Here is a 20,699-nt window from a genome sequence, read left to right on the forward strand (position 1 = left end):
GAACGTCATTAATCAAAAATCGTCAATTTTCGGCTGTGTATGTTTTCGGAATGCCCAGAAAATGTACTTTATTCCAGCAAAAGTGGCATATTTTTAACTTATTTACCTGCTACAGGGCAGAAAGTGTTGTTTATGCAATTCGAAGAAAAGGTAATGTCTATTTTTTTAAATATACTTGATATTTTTCAAATGGAGAAAAAACCTTCAGGTTTTACCAAAAAAGATCTGTTGCACCCTAAAAAGTTCAATAAATGGCTTGATATTTATTTTTAATACATTGTTTTATATATTTTAATACATTGTTCTCCTGAAAAATCATTTTTTTGATTTATGACGTTCTTGAAAGGAGTGAGCGTTATATGCAATCGGTCTAACACATATCCTATATAGCTTGTCGATTCGGGTAATGATTTTTATTTTTAAGAAACATATTTATTGAATACGATATTTCATAACAATCTTTACAGTTTGGATGACATTTAAAGGTCTTATTATAGTAAGGACCATGGAATTCCGCGCAGGTTCTTTATACTAGGCCATAATAATGTTGACCAATTTTTTGAGTAATCGTAAATATTTCTTATGTCAACACGTTCATTTTGCTAGAGGAAGTTCCCAAATGCTTAATGCATTATACAAAAAAAACGCTTTTTGATCATGAAATGTTAAGAAATTCAAACACCTAATGTAAAGACATTTTACTTTCAACATCAAAGACTTCAAGAAATTGTACGTTTTTCCGTCATTTCTCTGAAAAAAAATAATGAACAACGAGTATATGTAGGTACATTTTGTCGCAAAAAATAAATCGTCAAAACCATGTTTTAGTGGAAAAAATGGGCTTCAGTTATATTCGGATAATCACTGAATTATATGAGTCTAATTGTGGTGCTGTTATGAGTACCATAGACTCTTGAGTTCTTGGGTTTGAATCTACTCTTCCACAACTTGTTATTAAAAAAAATAAATATTACGAATCTTTTAATCCTACAAAAATAAAATGAAAAAATATTATCATTTTATGCACTGTTCAACATTGAGCATTCTTTGTTTAAAAAAATACTTTTACTTTATGAAGATGTCCATAGTATAAATCAAGATACATAATATCATCTTTAAGGTTAAAATCTAGTATTTGATAAAATAAATAAACAAATATTTTTTTTCGCAATATTTTAAATCTTAACAAATAATTGGTCCAATTATACGTTAAGTAAAAATAAAAGATCAATATAAAAGTTTTTTTCCATGTTTTAGAGTGTAAAATAATTTGGGAAGAAACATATATTCATGAAGGTCTCTACTAAAAAAAATTAACTCATCCATAGAAAGTACCGAGAACTCACATGTGTAAGGTGTCAATATAAGGACATATACAGGTTCCGAAATTTAAGTAGTGTGGTTGTAAGTCATGAGTAGAATGGTGAATGTTTTACGTGCATAAAGTGATCATTTCAACCAGACTTTGATAGGTCGTATGCCCTGTAAATGTCCAGATTTAAATATTATTTTTCATGTTTCTTGAGATGTCAACAATAATATTCTTATAAAATTATATATTGATCCAAAATTGATTCCACTTCTAATTATTATATTAACTCGTCATTATTTTGATATATTTTTTTAAAAGAGTATGATAACTTGTGCTTGGAGAGAGATCTGCACAATATATTCATAAGTTGTACTCAATTAATATTCATAAGTTGTACTTATACTTTTTGTTGTTTTTTTTATTTAATAAAATGAGCATTTATTTTTGTATCTCTATCTTCATTTTTGTTAATTTCCTAAGGAGGCTTTCAAAATATTAGAAACAAAGTATTAATTATTTTCTTAGAATCGCTTGATGTAGCGCTTTGTTATTTATCTTAAGGATATATGTACTTGTTTTTAATATAATATTTTTATTAACTGCTTTTATTACTTGAACAATCGCCACTTTTAAAAAGGTGAACATTTTGGATTATTTCGTTAAAAAAATATGATTAAATAAAAAAAAAACTTAAGTAATTTTTCTCTGTATTATTTTCACAGATATCTTCATGCTTTATGCTTCAATAATAACAAATATTCATCTTTGTTTTTTTTTTCTTTTGTAAAATTTTTCTATTGTTCATTTATTACTACATTTTGCTGAACCCAGAAAAGCACAGAAAATTATCATGAAAGTCATTTAAAAAAAAATCTGACAACAATATTATTTATAAAATATCAAATAACTAATGTGGAAACCATTAAAAAAAACTGCAATCATTCGAAGATGATACATATTTGAACGAAAAGGAAGTTCATCTTTGGGATTCCAAAATGATTTTACAATTACAAAATACAACACCAAATAATTTTCTCAGAACTTCAAATATTTGGGAACCAAATATTTCAATACAAGTATAAAAAAGGTATTTAAATTCTTAAATCTAATGCCTTCTAGGCATGTTAATTGAAAACCAAAACACGCAAAGGTAATATAAAGAAAAATCTACTATTTCATTTATTAAGTTTTATCATTATTTAATTTAAAAAAACACTTGTATAACTCCACTGATTGAGTTTGTTTTATTTTGCACGACGAGTTAGAAATACAAATTTTTATTTTATTTAAATATGAATTAATAATATATTTTGACAAATTCATCACCATTATTGTCTTTGTTCCCATTAAACCGCGCCTACATCCTACGTCTAGTTATTATCCCACCCACCTCTACTAATCTCTGAGTATTTTTTTGCTGTAATCATCTGTCGATGAAAACTTCTGTAGTTTTCAAAACTAGTCGTGTGAAAATAAATAAAACACAATTAGTTACCTAATTTAACATAAGTTTTTATTTTTTAAAAGCCAACCTGTCATTCAACAAATCAATAAATAATATAATTAATTATCAATCAACATTGAGTGTAAGTCCCTCTCCAAGCACAAGAGCTTAGTCTCTTTTTCAGAGAGGTACATACCGTAACAAGAATAAGATATGTTTAAAGTAGAAATGTCTTGTAAATAAATTGAATTGTATTTTTTTGTAACGTTATTAAATAAATAAAAATAAAAAAATAAACAAAAGAACACACAAAAATTCATTTCCAATTTTTTTTGCAAATTTTGTAAAGTATGAGCGTAGAAATTAATACGAAATAAATAAATTCAGTCAGTTTAAGGGGCGCCAAAATGAAAACATCCTTAAAAATCTGTTATATTATTTCCTCCAAATATGTAGGTATACCAGTTGTGCTCACGTTCTGAGTAGAATTTACATATTATTCGTTTCCAATTCAGTCGGCAGATAGTAAAAAGCATTTTTTACCTTTTTGTTTTCACCCCATTGGCATATGGCGAAATTTGAATTCACCAAGTTGCCATGTGACTCCAGAACGCTCACGTATAAATATTTAGATGTGTCCCCTTTTTACGTATGGACATTTTCGCGACATACTGAAAACATGTTTATTTATAAAAAAATACACAAAAATCCACCTTTGGAGTCGTCTGTGACGAAAATATGATAAATATTCTAATAGTCCCTTTTTGGTTCGAATTTTGAGCAAGTTACTTTATTAATTTTTTCTTAAATTGCAACTATCAGATCGCTTCTCCAAAAGTGTAGACAGAGAGAATAGAACGCACACCACTGTATCTTTGGAAACATTATTCGCCTCATTCACATTCATGCATCTCCACATACATTCCCGCCAGTTATTCTGACTTCTGAACTAACCGCTTTCAAGTATTTTACGTACTTGATCATGCCAATTTTTTCTCGGTCTTTCTCTACTTCTATTTCTTTCTTTATTCTTCTCATAAAATTATTTTACCGTTATTTTCTTCACTCATTCGTTCATACATCTAAATAAAAGAGTTTCTGCAAAATAAAAAGTTTCTTAATCCAACCATAGATGGCTGTTGTGAAATCAATATAAAAACGTCATTAGATTGATGATATATGTACAAATTCCAAAAATGTGAGTAATGTGGTTGCCAATTATACGTAGAATGGTGAATATTCCACGTGTGTAAAGTGATCACTTATCCTGCATATAACAAGTCACAATCCCTGTAAATACTTCATATTTATTGTGATGTTAAAATATTTCAACTAGTCAATTCATTTATCATTATTCCAAACAAACCTTTTCATTTGAAAGTAAATCCGCTTCAATTTCTACAAATGAACAATAATGGTCCTTTCAATGCGTTGATAAAAAGGATTTGCATGAGGTATAAACTCACCATACTACAATGGCATTCTGTGAGATTTAGAAAAAGTAATACATTATTATAATTGGAAGCCTTATATTTTTGCGTTTACAATCCAGCCTTTGAATCTCAAAGGACGAAATGTCAAAATGTCTAGCCACAAAAAACGTATTTTTAAAGACACCAAAGAAATAATTGATTTTAAAGCGAAGGTAATTTTATTAAAAGTTTTACTTTAAAAATACTTAATTGTATGGTGACTTTCGATTTTTTTTCTTAATACTATGGAGTAAAAAGTATCAATAAATCAATTAATATTAATTATATTTTTCCATTAAAAGTTCTGAAGCTCTAATACCGAGCAGGTACAAAAATAGGTATAAAAAATAGTTTTACTTCATTCATCTCCTTCTTTATTATATTTTACTATTTTTTGTATAATTATGGAAATGTGAGAGCATTTTATTGATGGATATATTTTTTCGACCCCTATTAAAGGTCATCAACATTGTATATAATTTAATATTTTCATGAATATTGTAAAAAGAGCATTGGATCAAACTTTCGTATCAAAATCACCCTTGTTGCAATCGAATTCAGGACCTTTGGCACGATAAACTAACACACCAATAACTGAAATATGAAAGCTAAAAAAAATATTTTTACAACATTTTGAGTATGTCAAAATAATTGTTTACAAATCTGGATTATTTTCAATTATAGGAGTTATTCATATTATTCTTCGACAAAGAAAATATATTCTATATATATATGAAAAACTTCTGTAATTGGAGATAATCTAGATTTGTGAACAGGTATTTGGACACACTCAAAATGTTGTAAATCAATTAACTGGTCATATTATGAGCTTAAATCATAAAAATAAAAATGAAAAATCTTCTGGCGTTTCTTATGTTTGTGATTATAATCCAGGATTCGGACCTCACAAGACTTTCTGCTTAATACAAAGCTTCTTGTCATGTCACCAATAGATGTCTCCAGTGAATTTTTAGTGATTCAAGAACAATGTTTCGAAATTGGTTCATATATATAGAACTTCCAAGAATTTGAGTAGTGTAGTTGTCAATAATGGGTAGAATTGGTGAATGTTACACGTGTGTAAAGTGATCACTTAAACCAGACTATGATGATCATCAGCCCCGTAAATTGCCAGACTTTCATATTATTCTTCATCTTTGATGAGATGTCAAAAAATAATATGAAAAATAACTCCTATAATTGGAGTTAATCCAGATTTGTGAACAAGTATTTAGACACACTCAAAATGTTTTGTAAAACATTTTAAGATTTTTTTAAACTATAGATATAAATTCCGTTTATTTTTTATTTTTAGAAATCGATTTTTAAAAAAAAGACCAATTTCTTTATAACCGTGCATGTATATGAATTATTTTTAAAAAGTACATATTTATGGTACTTTATAATTAATTACTAATTATCCATATGGTGTATCACTTGCCTACAAATACAAACAGGTAAAAATGAACAAACCTTGTTTATTTTGTTAGAATTATTGCTGCATTAAAAATAATAAAGTAATAAGATAAATAAATTAATAATAATATTAAGTACAAAAATTGGTAATTAAATTCAATATTTTGTTAAAATATCGATTATAATTTTCTCACTTTAACAAAACGTATATAAAAGTTTATTGGTTCTATTACAAATGTTATTTTTTCAACATTGAATGGATCGAATTAATGAAATATTTTTACAACTCAGCTTTGTGATATTGTTATATAATCAATCATATTTTTACAGCCCTTGGAAATGGATTATTAGATATTCTTGGGAGGGCTTTAAAAGGATTCAACTTGATTGTAATAATGAATACATTCTTCTGTTATTGTATTGTGTGATTGTTACTTTTATCATAAGATTCCTTGAAGCTTATAAAAACAAGTATCTATTGGGAGATATTTGAAAAAAAAAAGTTTTTAAAAAGAGAAAAATGTTATTTTCTTGTTGAAATATGTAATGTTACATCTACTTACACTTATCCGCACCCAACGGTGCATATGGCACTGTATCGTTTTAACGTAGTGTTACCATGATCGCTACCATTACGAAGGCTAAGTGATCACTCTTGCACGTCAGGGACCAGGGTAATATTAAATAAATATTGTAGTGTAAAATCACTTATATTTATTTTCACCCCCCCCCCTTATTAAATAAAAAAGAAGTGTTAATATTTAATACAAAAAATACAAAACACTTGAGTAACAGAAAACAAAAATTAAATAAAACATTCAATATTGAATTTTTACAATTGACAATATTTAACATTTATTAACTTACTTCATGTATTACGTGTAAATGTGTAATACCAAAGCAACCCTTATATGATGTTATCATTGAAACGATAAATTTATTAACAATAAAAAAATAAAATTAGTAATTCAAACACGATTTCAACAAGTTTTCATAATTTCATGAGTGTCTTTGGTATACTGATTTTTTTTTCAATTAAATAAGAAGTCTTAATCGATGTATGTTAAAATATAAATCAAAATATCGATATGAATTACTTCTAAGATTAAATCCAGCACTGTGAATATGAATAACACAAAAAATATTTCATGAATAAATAACTGGTATTTTATAAGTTAAATAAATAAAAAAAATTGTTTTACAAAAAAATCTTGATAGTTTTTTTACGAGAGTCACGAGGAAAATAAATTAGTTTTTAATAAGTTAAAAAAAATATATCTCGAGAATTTTCCGTTATTTCTTTATAACACGAGAAGAAAAAAAACACAGCACACGCGAAATTTCTTCTTAAATTAAATTACTAAAATATCAAATTTTCTTTGTGAAAATATGTCGTTTATTAAATTGAATAACCTGACGGAAAGCGTAAATCCCATGAAGAAATTTTATCTAATCAACTCTATTGAATATTATTATATTTTTTATACCATACATGCTTGTCTAATTCGTTCCGGAAAAATCTTAGCGCCTGGGAAAGTTTTCGGAAGGTGGCGCGAAAATACAAATTTGTCGCGCACTTTTCATTCGGCTAGAAGTACACAAATTGATTCTGAAATCGATTGGGGCGAAATTGGTTTTTCTCTGTTTAAATGTTTTGTTTTCGGGGGAATTTGAAACAAACTCTAGGAAATTTGCATGAAAAGTAAACCCGACAAGCCTTAACAAGAAAGGGGAGGTGTAATTAAGTTTTTTCCGAGTTCGGAGACAGAATTTTGATAATGAATGGTCAGGGTGGCTACATTAGTACACGCGTTTCATTTAAAGGGTAAAAGGTTTATTTTCTAAATCTTCCCTTAAATCCTTTAAACTAGACATTCGTTATATAAGAAAAAATTCTTAAAATTTCTTTTTTTCTTCTTCTCGAGGGCTCTTAACAATTAATTGTAAAGAATTTATTTATTCATGTATTTATCTTTTACTTCTTCTTGATATAGGCCTTGCAAGCTGTCAATCCATCTTTTTTATGGTCTGCCCGGGAGTCATCCACTTTAGGGTTGGCCGTGCAATGCAATGAAGGGGAGTCTGAATGGTTTCATTCTCCAAACATTATCAAACCATCGTCTTCTTCATCGCCTTTCTCACCTGATGATGTTTTCTATCTTTCATATTTCTCTTACTCTGGTATTCCTCATCCTATTACCAGATTTTGTCCGCCTCCGTAGCGTAATGGTCAGCACGCTCGGCTACCGTTCTGGAGGTCCCGGGTTCGATTTCCAAGGGGGATAAAATAAATAAAAGTGATTTTTTCACTGTAATATTTATTCAATATTACCCTGGACTGGTACCGAAAGCAGAGGGCTGATCACCTTTCCTTCATGTGTTAATGATCAAGATAACACTGCGTTTATATGATGCAGTGCCCTATGCACCATTGCGGTGCGGATAAGGGTTTGAATAAAAAAAAGGAATGAAAAATAAATTCAAGATAGATAAAATTTTAATTAGGTGTTTGTAATATATTTTTCTGTATTATTTTCGCTATCCTTACTATTCTTGAAGCAGACAAGCATCTAAAAGTAGAAGATTAACGGGTTTTTTTCTTTTAACAATCATTCTATCAACGATAAAAACATTTTCTCATTATAAAATGTTGAATAGTCAAGAATCAAAAGTTAATTGAAATATCGTGTTTTTCATAACATTAATTTCCATGATGTTTAATTGATCGGGATGAATTATTTGTAACAAAAATCATAGTATAATTAATGTGTCAAGATAAACCCTTTCATAAATATCTTTGCTCAGAATGTAAAAGAGCCAAATAACAATTATTCTTATTCATAGTTGTGTGAAACATAGTATTCGCAATAACACGACGTATTTCCTTTGATCGCTGGTAATAAATCAGCCTAAAACCATTTAATTACTCCCAATCTTTAATGAATATCAGGATAAATTAATGATATTTTTTTAACTCTTTGATAAAACCGGCGTTATTTCACGGAGGGTGGAACGCCGATAAGCCAGGGGTTGTGAAAGAGAATGAGTTATTTCAGGATTCGGGATTTACATATTTATGAAATAACACACCTGGTGTTTGGAGCCACGTTTGTGGAACCTCTCTCAAGGGGTGGAAATGCCTCACGTGCTATCTTCAAGGATTAAAAATCATGTGCGAAGGATTTGCGAAAACAGTTAGACAATGTCATATATCATAATTAATTCTAAGCGTATTTAAGACAAAGATAAACGTTTAAGTCTAAAAGCCAAAGACCTACAAAATTTATACACGGGTATCAGAAATTTGTCATAATTTTTCTGTTCCAGATTAAATTGTAAAATGTCGCCAATTTTTACTAAACAAACTAGCTTATTGACTAAACATCACGTTGCTTTACCGCAAGAGTAGGCAGAGAGAATAATGACACACCAATTTGTCTTTGCAAATAATTTTTGCTTCATCCACATTTATGCATCTACTAACTCATACCCACCGATTAATCCGAATCCTGACCTGACCACTTTTTAGTATTTTAAATACTCGAGTCTGTCCTCCTCCGTAGTGTAATGGTCAGCACGCTCGGCTACCGTGCGGGAGGTCCCGGGTTCGATTCCCAGGGGGGTTAAATAAATATAAGTGATTTTTTTCACCATAATATTTATTCCATATTACCATGGACTGGTACCTGAAGCGGAGGGCTGATCACCTTTCCAACGATCAAGATAACACTGCGTTTGTATGATGCTGTGCTCTATGCACCATTGGGGTGCGGATAAGGGTTTGAAATACTTGAATATGCCAAGTTTTCTTCGGTTGTTTTCTGCAAATATTATTATATTACAAATAACCAATACAAGTCTATTTCGTACATAAATATCATTTTACAATTGAATAACTCTTGCTACAATTTATTTTGTGAAAAAATATGAAATATTCTTATAAACGTCAAATTTTTTAACGAAATACATATTTTTGTATGTTTATTTTCGTAATTTAAATAGTTGTGTAGACCACAAGCCAAACTTAAAAATATTATTTCATAAAAGACTAATCATTTTAAACCATTTAATGATTTGCAGTTATATTGTGGCAATATACTCGCATAAAAACATATTTCAAATTAAATTGACTCGATAAATACCACTTTTTTTAAATCTACGTTTTAATACATTGAAAATAATTATAAAATTCGTTACATTACGCACAGTGTTTGATAATTATGTTAAATACATTAAAACACGTGTCCCAATAAATTTTAGTAAACAATAGAATTCAACAAATAAAAATTTATGCTTATGTATAGTGTGAGAAAAACAAAATAGGATTTAAAATACATACATGTACACACATCCTAAAACCTTGATTTTTATTACGGATATTCGTTTGAATTGGATTGGGTATAAAACCTTGAAAACCTTCAATAAAACCCCTAATGTATCATATTACACTGTGATATTATGGCTTCTTGGTTGATAATGCAATATTGCCATAGGTGATCTTTTATCACGGGGAATAGGTCAATTTCGGATCAGTATTTAATTTTAATAAATAAATATTTAAATAAAGTCATTTTAACATTTTTGACATCTCAACATATGTCAATATGGAAGTCTAGGAATTGACAAAGTTTACAACCTGTCATAGGCTGGTTAAGTGATCACTTTACACACGTGTAACATTCACCAATTCTACCCATAATTGACAACAACGCTGCTCACTATGTATTTGTGAATGTTACACATGTATAAAATGATAACGTAAACCAGCTTTTGACAGGTCATAAGTCCTGTTATCCCTTAACTTTCTTATTTCTCTTCATCTTTATTGAAATATCAACAGAAACACATAGGTATATATTATATATATATATATATATATATATATATATATATATATATATATATATATATATATATATATATATATATACATATATATATATATATATATATATATAAATATATATATATATATATATATATATATATATATATACATATATACATATATATATATATATATATATATATATATATATATATATATATATATATATATATATATATATATATATATATATATATATATACATATATACATATATATATATATATATATATATATATATATATATATATATATATATATATATATATATATATATATATATATATATATATATATATATATATATTTATGTATATATTTTCGCGTTAAACAGAATATTGAATACTTATTTCGTATTTGTATTCTTCAAAATCAGATCTTCCATATTTTTTATACTCCTTTGGAAAATATTTTAATGTATGTACTTTAAAAAAGAAAATTCGTATTTTTAATAAAATATGTATGAATCATATTTTTAATCGGCGACTCATTTTCGTTTACATACTGACCTAGACAAAAACCCGTTCTAATTCGGCGAGGTTTTTTTTTTTCAATTTTCCCCCCAAATGGTCCAATTCCCGATTCCGCCCCATTGAACTCTCGCAGGGGCGGCGCTCGGAGTTCGGGCGCTGCAGCCGGGCGCGGGGAGAGGCCAGGAGGGGGTGGAGGCGTCGCTTCGCGTGTAAATTAGATTTCGCCCGTTATAAAACGGGCAATAAATTAGACTTAACAACGCATAACACTGGAGTGCGAATGCAGTGGAATCTGAATTTGTTCCGGCTAGTGGTATAGACGCCAGAGCGGTGCTGTTTGTAATAGACACCGCTGGTAACATTTTATGACGGCTATTTTCGTCGTTGTGGCGGAATTTATTATTTGAGGCTTTCATTTGTACATCTGTTAATGACGTGATCACCATTAAATAATTATTTTCCTCCCGAAACATCGCGATAATTTTAACGATTATTTGATTAAATACTACATTTAAAATCAAATAACGCTTGATTTATGCGAAATAAACATGAGTTTTATGATATAATTAGCCTTTTTTTATATTCAAATAAAAAATATTCGTTTATTGATGATTACTTTTAACAACATGCTTTAAACAAGAAATTGATTATGGTACCTAAAGTTCTCAATACATATTTTCAGTATTTGAGTTTACGTGTTCAGAGGGCAATTATAAGTAGATATATGGATGTGAAGGAAGCTGTGGATGTATGTCAGGACACACGAGTGTAGCGTTCCATTTATCTCTGCCCCCCCTTGCAAGAAAACAGTGTGATGATATTAGTAGTACATTCATGAACAACATTCATAAATAGAGTAAATTTTTTACTTATTATAAAATATTTGTTTTCAAAAATGTTTGTATATTACCAATCACCAAGATTTCTTGTCTACCAGTTTCGAGAGGCACCCGTTTCTCTGTCAGGACAATCACTACAATAACATGCAAACAAAATTACAAGTAATACTCTCCTCATCATTCATCGTTTACTTTGTGTAATACCACTTAAAAAAACACTACTAAAATACGTGTTTTTAAAGTGGTATTACACAAAGTGAACGATGAATGATAAGGTGAGTGTTATATTACCATACCACAAACTTAACAATGCTTTTAATATATAAAAAATACTACAAGTCACTAGCAAAGCACTATTCACAAACTTAATATTTAATAAGTACATAAAATATTGAACACATGCGACTTTGGCCGACCGGAGGACTAACATGCACTAGTGATTGCAGAACAAACGTGAACTTTGACTAACCACAAAGTTAATGCTTTAAATATTAATAAGATTGAGAATAATAAAGTTTTGTTGGCAAGTAGCAACAGTATCATTTATTTTTAAGATATTCAAAATGAAGATATATACCCTTTCTTTCAAAAGCTTTTTTTAATTTTATCGAGAGTCCTTCATACGTGTTCTGTAATATTTAAAAAAGGATTCCCTTTTGAATAATGGCGGTGTGTATGGGACCTTCTTTGCATGCGAATGTATGAAATGGCTTTATGATTTGTGTGGCACCAAGGACTAAAGATACAGTAGGAAGTACGCAGGACTCTTTGATCTTACATTTTTCATTCGTATTCATGGGATGTTATTTATATCAGGAGAGGCTCGCAAACCGAAATTTATAATATAAAACGTGTTTATACAAATACTGCGTTGTACGAAACGGATCCATTTTGTTGGAAAATTCGCTTTTTTAGTTAACCAAATAAAAAATATTTGAAATTAGATTACAAAAATGTCATTAACTCCTTAGTATTTCAACAGCTACTACCCTGTAATATCGTGGGTTTGTTTTTCACAAGGGCCAAAATAAATGTTTTTAATTTTCCTTGATAATATTAATAAAAATACTACCTTGTAATTGATACCTGAAGCACAGGGCTGATCACCTTTGTTTTAAATATTTAACAATCAAGATAACTTGATTCTATACGATATAGTGCGTTGTACACCTTTGAGTGCGTTTAAAGGTAAAACGAAGAAAAGTATTAGAATATTTGATAGAAATAAAGATAAAACACTTGTTTTTTTACAACATGAGTATTATATTATAACGACTAGTTTCGGAAGCTACAGGTGCTTCCATCTACTAGTATGAATATAAACTTATCTTTCTTATTTAAATATTAATCATGTCCTGCCACAAAGATAATGCCGAAACAATAAATAACATGAGATATTTGATATTTAAAAGCTACAGAGTGAAGTGTTAAAAAAGAAACACATGTGTATTTTACACATAACGGTGGTTGTATTTTTCTTCTAACCCTTATCTTCCCTAATTGGTGCATAGGATATTGCATCGCACTGATGCAATACTTTTCAATCGTTAATTTTATAAAAGAAAGGTGATAACTCTTGCATTTCGAGTTACAGAACAGAAAAATATTGAACAAATATTGTGTGAAAAAATCACCTTTATTCACTTTAACCCCCTATGGAAATAGAACCCAAGACCTCTGGTACGGTAGCTGAATGTGCTTTACACTACGGAGATGCACACAAACACACACACACACACACACACATATATAAAAAATAATAAGTAAATTCTGAGTTCACTTTAGTATCTTAACTCGAAAGTTTACAAAAATAAAAGTCTAAGCAATGTGATAAAAATTACGCATTCTGATGAAATGGGGATGTGGTTTGATTTTACATTTATCTAGGACTAGTACTTCAAACGCGTTAAAATAAACTTATTTTAATGTAAATGTTTTTAATATAAAAAAATTGTATGATCCAAAATTTATAGAGTACTTTTTGGATCTCTTGCTATATATTTGTGGTGATTATTAACTTCCCTAATTTGAACCAATTTAAAAAAAAATTTATCAAGTTTTGTATTTTTTATTACTTATTATTTTTTTTTATTAAAATATATCATTTATTATTATTTTCTATGTAATCTATCTTGATTACTAATTTCTATGTTATTTTTTGTAAAAGGCAGTAATACCGTTAATAAACAAATAAATATAAATAAAACGTATCCTAAGGAACTTTGTTCTTAATAAGACAAAACTTATACATTGATATATTTTAAATCAAATTTGCTGATGTCGAATATAAAATTGATGTTTATCGTTAAATCTTGATATACGTTCAGCAAATAATCTAAGACTTGTCACACATGAGTATTTTAGTATAACGTATCTGTCGAAAACAAACCACTGGCCTTTTTATTCAACTGAATGCATCGAAGAAACCACAATTTTTCATCCGGTACGAATATTTTTTTCGCTAGGAAAAATGATGTATCCCTTCCTTAGTTTGGCGAGGGTTCCACTAGAGTTCCACTAACAGACAACATAAATCAAACTTTCAAGCTGCGGAACTAATTTTACTTTTTATTGACTTGTTTTCTTTTACCGAACAATGGAAAGTGGAAAGTGAAAATTGTGTTTGTGGAAATCGCTTCACGAGGTCTATAGTATCTTCACTTTTTAACTTTTCTGATACGTGAGTCCATCAATTTCAACAATCGATAACTCCATATGATAAAAATTACTTATTTGACTTCAAAGCTTATAAATAAAAAAAATAAAAAAACACCCTCCTAATCATCCATTGTTTACTTTGTGTAATACCACTTTTATAACAATGAATGAGAAGAAGAGTGTTTAATTACCTTGCCACAAAGTTATCAACGCTTTTCATTTACAAAAAATAACTTATAAACTTGATTTCAAATATTTTCTTTCTGACAAGTGTTAGCAAAAGTGTTTTCCATATTTATATATCCCACAGAAAATAAAGGAAAGGGAATGACAGAATAAAGACGTGTTTGAGATATCCACAAATGTTGATTGAGTAATAAATTTATGTTTTTTTATTTATGTTTTACTTAGTAAATATCACTATTTCTCAAAGTATATTGTGACACGTATTTCGATGAATTCTGCAACTTTTTCAAACACCGTATTGAAGCTAAGACTAAGTTTAAACACGAATGATAACATACCCATAATTAACAATATGACAATGACTTTAACCTCCCCCTTATTTTTTTTTGTTCTCATTGATAATGATTTTAAAAAAACAGCTCCTACTTCACATACTAGCTCTTAGCTTCACATACGGTGTTTTAAAATGATGCAGAATCCATCCACCGAAAAGATTTTGAGAAATAGTGGTAAACCAATTTCGATTTTTTTTTTGATAACTTCTGTTGAATATTTTTAAAATAATTATTAAATTCACTAATTAACAGCTAATAAACGAATGAGCTGAAATTTTCAAGAGATTGTTTTTTTTTCTTTAAAAATCGTTGAAACGGAGGTATCAACCTTTGAAATTGACCCACAAATGTTTCAGAATATAGCAATATCGTAACGTTTTCTTCCTTGCGCCTTATCTCATTGTGTAACGATTCACAAAATGTTTCAGCAAACTTGTTTATTGATACAAGAATTTCCAGTATTTATGCTCCAGTAAAGTGTGTTATAAATATTTCTCAGGGAAACAAACAAAAACAACTTTACGTAAGAATACACATTTTATTGTTTTGTTACTGGAGACGCTATGATAGGAGTTTATATTGTATAAACGAAAAACATAAAATGTATAACAAATTATTGAAAGTGTTTCTGTTATTATGAAGTATGTTTAAATAATAAAGATAATACGTAGAAAAAATCTTATTACATATATATATTTTTTTATTTATGTTTGTGTATGTGTGGGCTTTTGTATTACATTTGATAAATACGAATAATAATAATACAGAAGTGGACTGAATTATAAAATTAAATTAAAAAATATGTAATGGAAAAACACTTTTCAGTGTGAAAAGTGTGTTTTAATTGAAAACAATACATTTTTATTTGACATGTTGAATATAGACGTCAGTATACCCAATTTAAATTAATATAAATACAAATTGATATTAATACATGGATTTTCATGATTTACATTTTTTACATACAAAATACTACATTCAGATAAGGCAAAAAACCTTGTGTTAGAATATAGAAATGAGGTTGTGATTAAAAAGTAGCCAAATTTATAGCCATTAATTTATTACTTTCATTTTTGTACATTTCAATGTTTATTTCAGGTTCTATTTCATGTTACAACGGGGTTTGTGTCGTGATTTATGTAATAAGTTAGGCTGTTTTAATATTTTATATTTTAAATTTTATTCATTTAAAAAATTAAACTCAATCATTGTTTTTTAAACCACTTTTATACTTGAAACTTTTTCCAACTTATTAGAAAATAGTATCAAAAAAAGTGGTTAGACAAAGCTTGGGTTGTTTCTTATAAATTTACCAAAAAATTTAAAAAAATATATTAAAGAAAAATGTTTGTACTATTTTTTTATTTATTATTATTTTTTCATTTGTTATTTTTCAAGTTCATATTGTTTAAGTTATGAAAAAAAGCAAAATTGGAGGTATGAAAATTTTGCTAATTAACTTAATACGCGATGCATGATTTTGTTTCAGTACCATTTGTAAACCATGTCAGGTATACTTATAATAGTCAGAGTAAAATATATTTTTATTTCATTCGTATGAACGCTATTTTTTTCATATATAATATATTTCTATGCATAGTAAATGTTGAATGCTTTTCATAAAATAAAATAAATATTCATAGAAGAATACATCCCTTCGTTCTCGGAAAATATACCCCGTATATTTATCCGGAAGGATTCATAAAAGGGAAGAGATTAGACTAATGTTATCTTCGGCCTTCCGACACAAACATTCCACCGCAGAATATCTGAGATATTCAAGATATTGCTGACTCTCAATGTTACTTAACGATTATTATGGCAGACGTACTGAGAAGGATTTCCCGTATAATTTTTTACACAAAACTCGCTGAAGCAAGGGTCTTCGTGATTTTAAGCAGGATTTCAATTCAATTACGGCAATATTTTTGAAGTTACTCAGATTTATAGCTCGGGCGATGATGAATGTGTGAGGAAAAAACCTGATTTATATCTGAGATTGCGACACTTTTCTTTGTTTTATTATACTTTTGGGTGCCGTTTTATATTCGGCAAGCTAAAAGTTCCAGCGCCGACATCTCGAAGCGTTTGAATTATTGGGTCCTAAGTCAGATTTGAAATTCTCGCAGCCTTGAACAAGATAAAGCGCCGGGAGGTTGTGTTATGCGAAATGATTTTAACCTTTCTTTCTTCAACTTGTAAGCTGTAAAAACTTGGTGTACAAATCGATTTAGAATACTAAGGGATGGAAATTCTACCCTTCACTAACCCTCTTATAATGTTTTTAGTAATTTTTGCCCTTTTAACATATTGTTTTTTCGGGTTCGGATGTGTTATATTTTGAGGGTCAGAACCAAACACAAATAAGAGAAGTTTCGATAAATCAAGAAAAAGTTTGCATATCTTTAAAAAATATTTTATTTTACCCTTGTATGAAGATTTTTTTATTAACATAAAACTTTATATAATTATTTATGGAAGGTATATTTAGTACGTAATCTCTATGCAGTAATTAATATCTATCAATTTTAATTTTATTGTATGTTCGTTTCGATGCATTCTGTATTATCATCGAACGCCGTATTGTTTATGATGGCGAGTGCATGGAAACTTCTCTAACAATATTATGATATTTACTTAGTAAAATTTAAATTGAAAATATTTTTTTTTTAATTCGAAACTCATATTATTAGGACCACTGTTTCCTTCTGATTTTATTTTTATCATTAATAGTTAATGGATCATTTTTACAAATGTTAGTAATATCAGTATGTAACCACTAACAGATTTTTCAGTCTACAGATTTTGAGACATACCCGTATCTTCGTCAGGACAGTCATAACACTAGAATGCGAACAATACTACACGTAAATCAACTGATCTTACATTGTTTATCTTTTCCCTATTCTACAATAAATATTTTATAAAAATAAAGATAGAATGTTTGATGATCAAATAATAACTCTTAAGTTATTACCACATAAATTGTATTGGACCATTGACTGGGTTTTATCAAAAACGACATCACTTGTCAAAAAAAAATGTCTAAAAATCTATATCGTTGTTACATTATTATATAAAATGCAGTTCCACCAAGAAATGTCAGTACATTGAAAGCTGTCCCACCGCATGCCCAGATCTGATACAGAAGCATCTAGGCTTCCTGACAGATCTGCTCTTGCTAAGATTTTTTTTTAACTAAGTTGCGAAATTTATTGAAAATGTGAAACAATATAAAATTGTATGCCGATTTTACTGTGACTTTACATTTAAAAGCTTTCAATATACCTGTCACTGCCAATCTAAACAAATACAAGATTGTAAGTCTATCACCAAATGTTCTAGATGTACCCCGGTGTAGGCAGTGAAAGGGATTAGTGTTTAGTTTAATTAGTCAGCTTGATCCGATTCCGACTTGACGTTGGCCGGTACACAGACGCCCACAACCCCGACCAGCACAGCAGACAGACATGGAACAGTGCAAAGACATTTACAGAAAATGTATCGCTTACTCCTTTCAAGAACGTCATAAAACAAAAATTGTCAATTTTCAGTTGTGCATGTTTTCGGAATGCGCAAAAAATGTACTATATACCAGCAAAAGAGGCATATTTTTAACTTAATATTTACCCGCTACAGGGCAGAAAATGTTGTTTTTGCATTTTGAAGAAAAGGTATTGTTTATTAATTTTTTTTAATATACTCAATATTATTCAAATGGAGAAAAAACCTTCAGGTTTTACCCAAAAAGATCTGTTGCACAGTAAAAAGTTCAATATTTGGATGATATTTATTTTGAATACATTGTGTTATATTTTTAATCTTTAAAAACGTTCTCCTGAAAAATCAAGTTTTTTGATTTATGACGTTCTTGAAAGGAGTGAGCGAAATGTCAGTACAAAACTTAAATGTAATAGAATGTTTCGTTTGGTCGTTCCAGATGTAGCGCACGGTCTGCGCGCGCTGCGGATCGCCGTGCCGCGCGCCGTGCTGGGCGGCGGGCGCGCCACGCTGGCGTGCACGTACGACCTGGAGGGCGCGCTGCTCTACTCCATCCGCTGGTACCGCAACATGGTGGAGTTCTACCGCTTCGTGCCCAAGGAGGAGCCGCCCACCAGGGTGTTCCCCTTCTCCGGGATCAACGTGGACGTAAGTACCTACTGCCCCTACTACCACTACTACCATCACGCAGAGCTAGGCAGAGAGGATGACATTCTCTCCTCGCTTCCTTCACATCCGTACAATCAAGTCATCCATGCCCTCCGATCACGCAGACTTTTGGCATAGACATGTTAAAAGTATGTTGTTTGACTGGCCATTAAGTATTCTAAAATAAAAACAACATATTTTTCTTCAATATTAAAAATACCCCAAATGTGCTAAGAGTTTAGTCATAAGATGACAGCAAGTGTTTTTGCCTAGAATTTTCACTTATGAATTACATGAAATTATAGTAACTTTAAACATAAAGAGCAATTCCATTCACGAGTAGGCGTAAGCTATGAAACTTATAAAGTTGAAGCCTGAGTAGGGACATGATAAACGGTGTTGCAAAAGCCGTAGCTAGATCTCAGAGTCACTTAGACGTTAGGTAATTAAAAAAATAGACAAAACCAGATTTTAGGTTCTGATTGATCTGATCGTGCCAAGTCTTTTTCGGCCGTCACTGAAACCAGTCTATGGTCGTAAGCCCTGTAAATGCCCAGATTTCCATATTCGTCTTCATCTATTTTGAGATGTCAAAAAACAATATAAAAATGTTTTCATCGACTGGTGATCACAAAAAATAACATGCTAAAAACCATTCAGGTATTGGAATCACAAATCGGAAACTAACAACCACTCATTAGACTCACTTCGACCCAAATTATTAAGTCACCAACATTTAGAAAATTTAGGTACTATACACAAAGATTTTGATACTGAAAAAACAGTAATTATTAATATGTTTTTCGAATCTGTGATACCTCATCATTATTGTCTATGTTCCCATTAAACTAAGTCCCACACCTTAACCTCCCCCGTGTAGTTATAGATATATGTAGCTAAATCACTCCTAGGCTTGGGCTTTCCAACAGATCTAACCTGTTACTTGGAATATGTCTGAAGATTAGTACTCTCCCTCTAAGTATTACTCCCTCTGAACAATATGGTGAAATTTGCATCCTCTAATAGGATGCAGAATCCATATTACATACATATTAGATCTCTCATATAACTTAACATATACGTCCCATGGTCCCATCTTAACATTAAAAATCTTTGAAATAACAAATCAACTGAAAATATTGATAAAACTTAGTGACAGCTGCTAAGAAGCTCAAGAAACACCCTGTCCACTATTGACAAAGCTTATTATTGCATTTGTTGATGTTATTTTCAACAAATGGCGCTGCCATTGCGATAAAAGCGTTTAAAATAGGTTTTCTTATCTCTCACAGTTAACAAACTAATGTCATAGATAAAAACACACGCGTATTTGAATCAAATATTGACAATATTTCAAGGGTTTCGGTGAGTAACTTTAACTGATTAAAGATTTGAACAAACCTGTATTTTTATTTACATACCTTTAAAATAAAAATTAATACTGTTTATATATAAATGATTAATTCTCATAACAATATATATTTGACATACCTAATACGAACTTATTTTCCAACTTTTGCAATGTAA

At 29.6% G+C, this 20,699-nt stretch overlaps 1 protein-coding gene across 1 annotated transcript in view; it reads left to right on the forward strand.

Moving 5' to 3' along the window:
• LOC148306848 (uncharacterized) overlaps nucleotides 1–20,699 on the forward strand; it is a 154,932-nt gene that overhangs the window by 103,643 nt on the left and 30,590 nt on the right. The window contains exon 3 of the mRNA XM_088264286.1: nucleotides 18,964–19,172. Within this exon, the coding sequence (XP_088120412.1) occupies nucleotides 18,964–19,172 (209 nt within the window). The remainder of the gene's footprint in view (nucleotides 1–18,963; nucleotides 19,173–20,699) is intronic.

This window comes from Brachycentrus maculatus, unplaced genomic scaffold (assembly GCF_059751285.1).
Source record: "Brachycentrus maculatus isolate JH-2025_06_01 unplaced genomic scaffold, ASM5975128v1 h1tg000222l, whole genome shotgun sequence".
In the NCBI taxonomy this organism is placed as follows: Eukaryota; Metazoa; Arthropoda; class Insecta; order Trichoptera; family Brachycentridae; genus Brachycentrus; species Brachycentrus maculatus.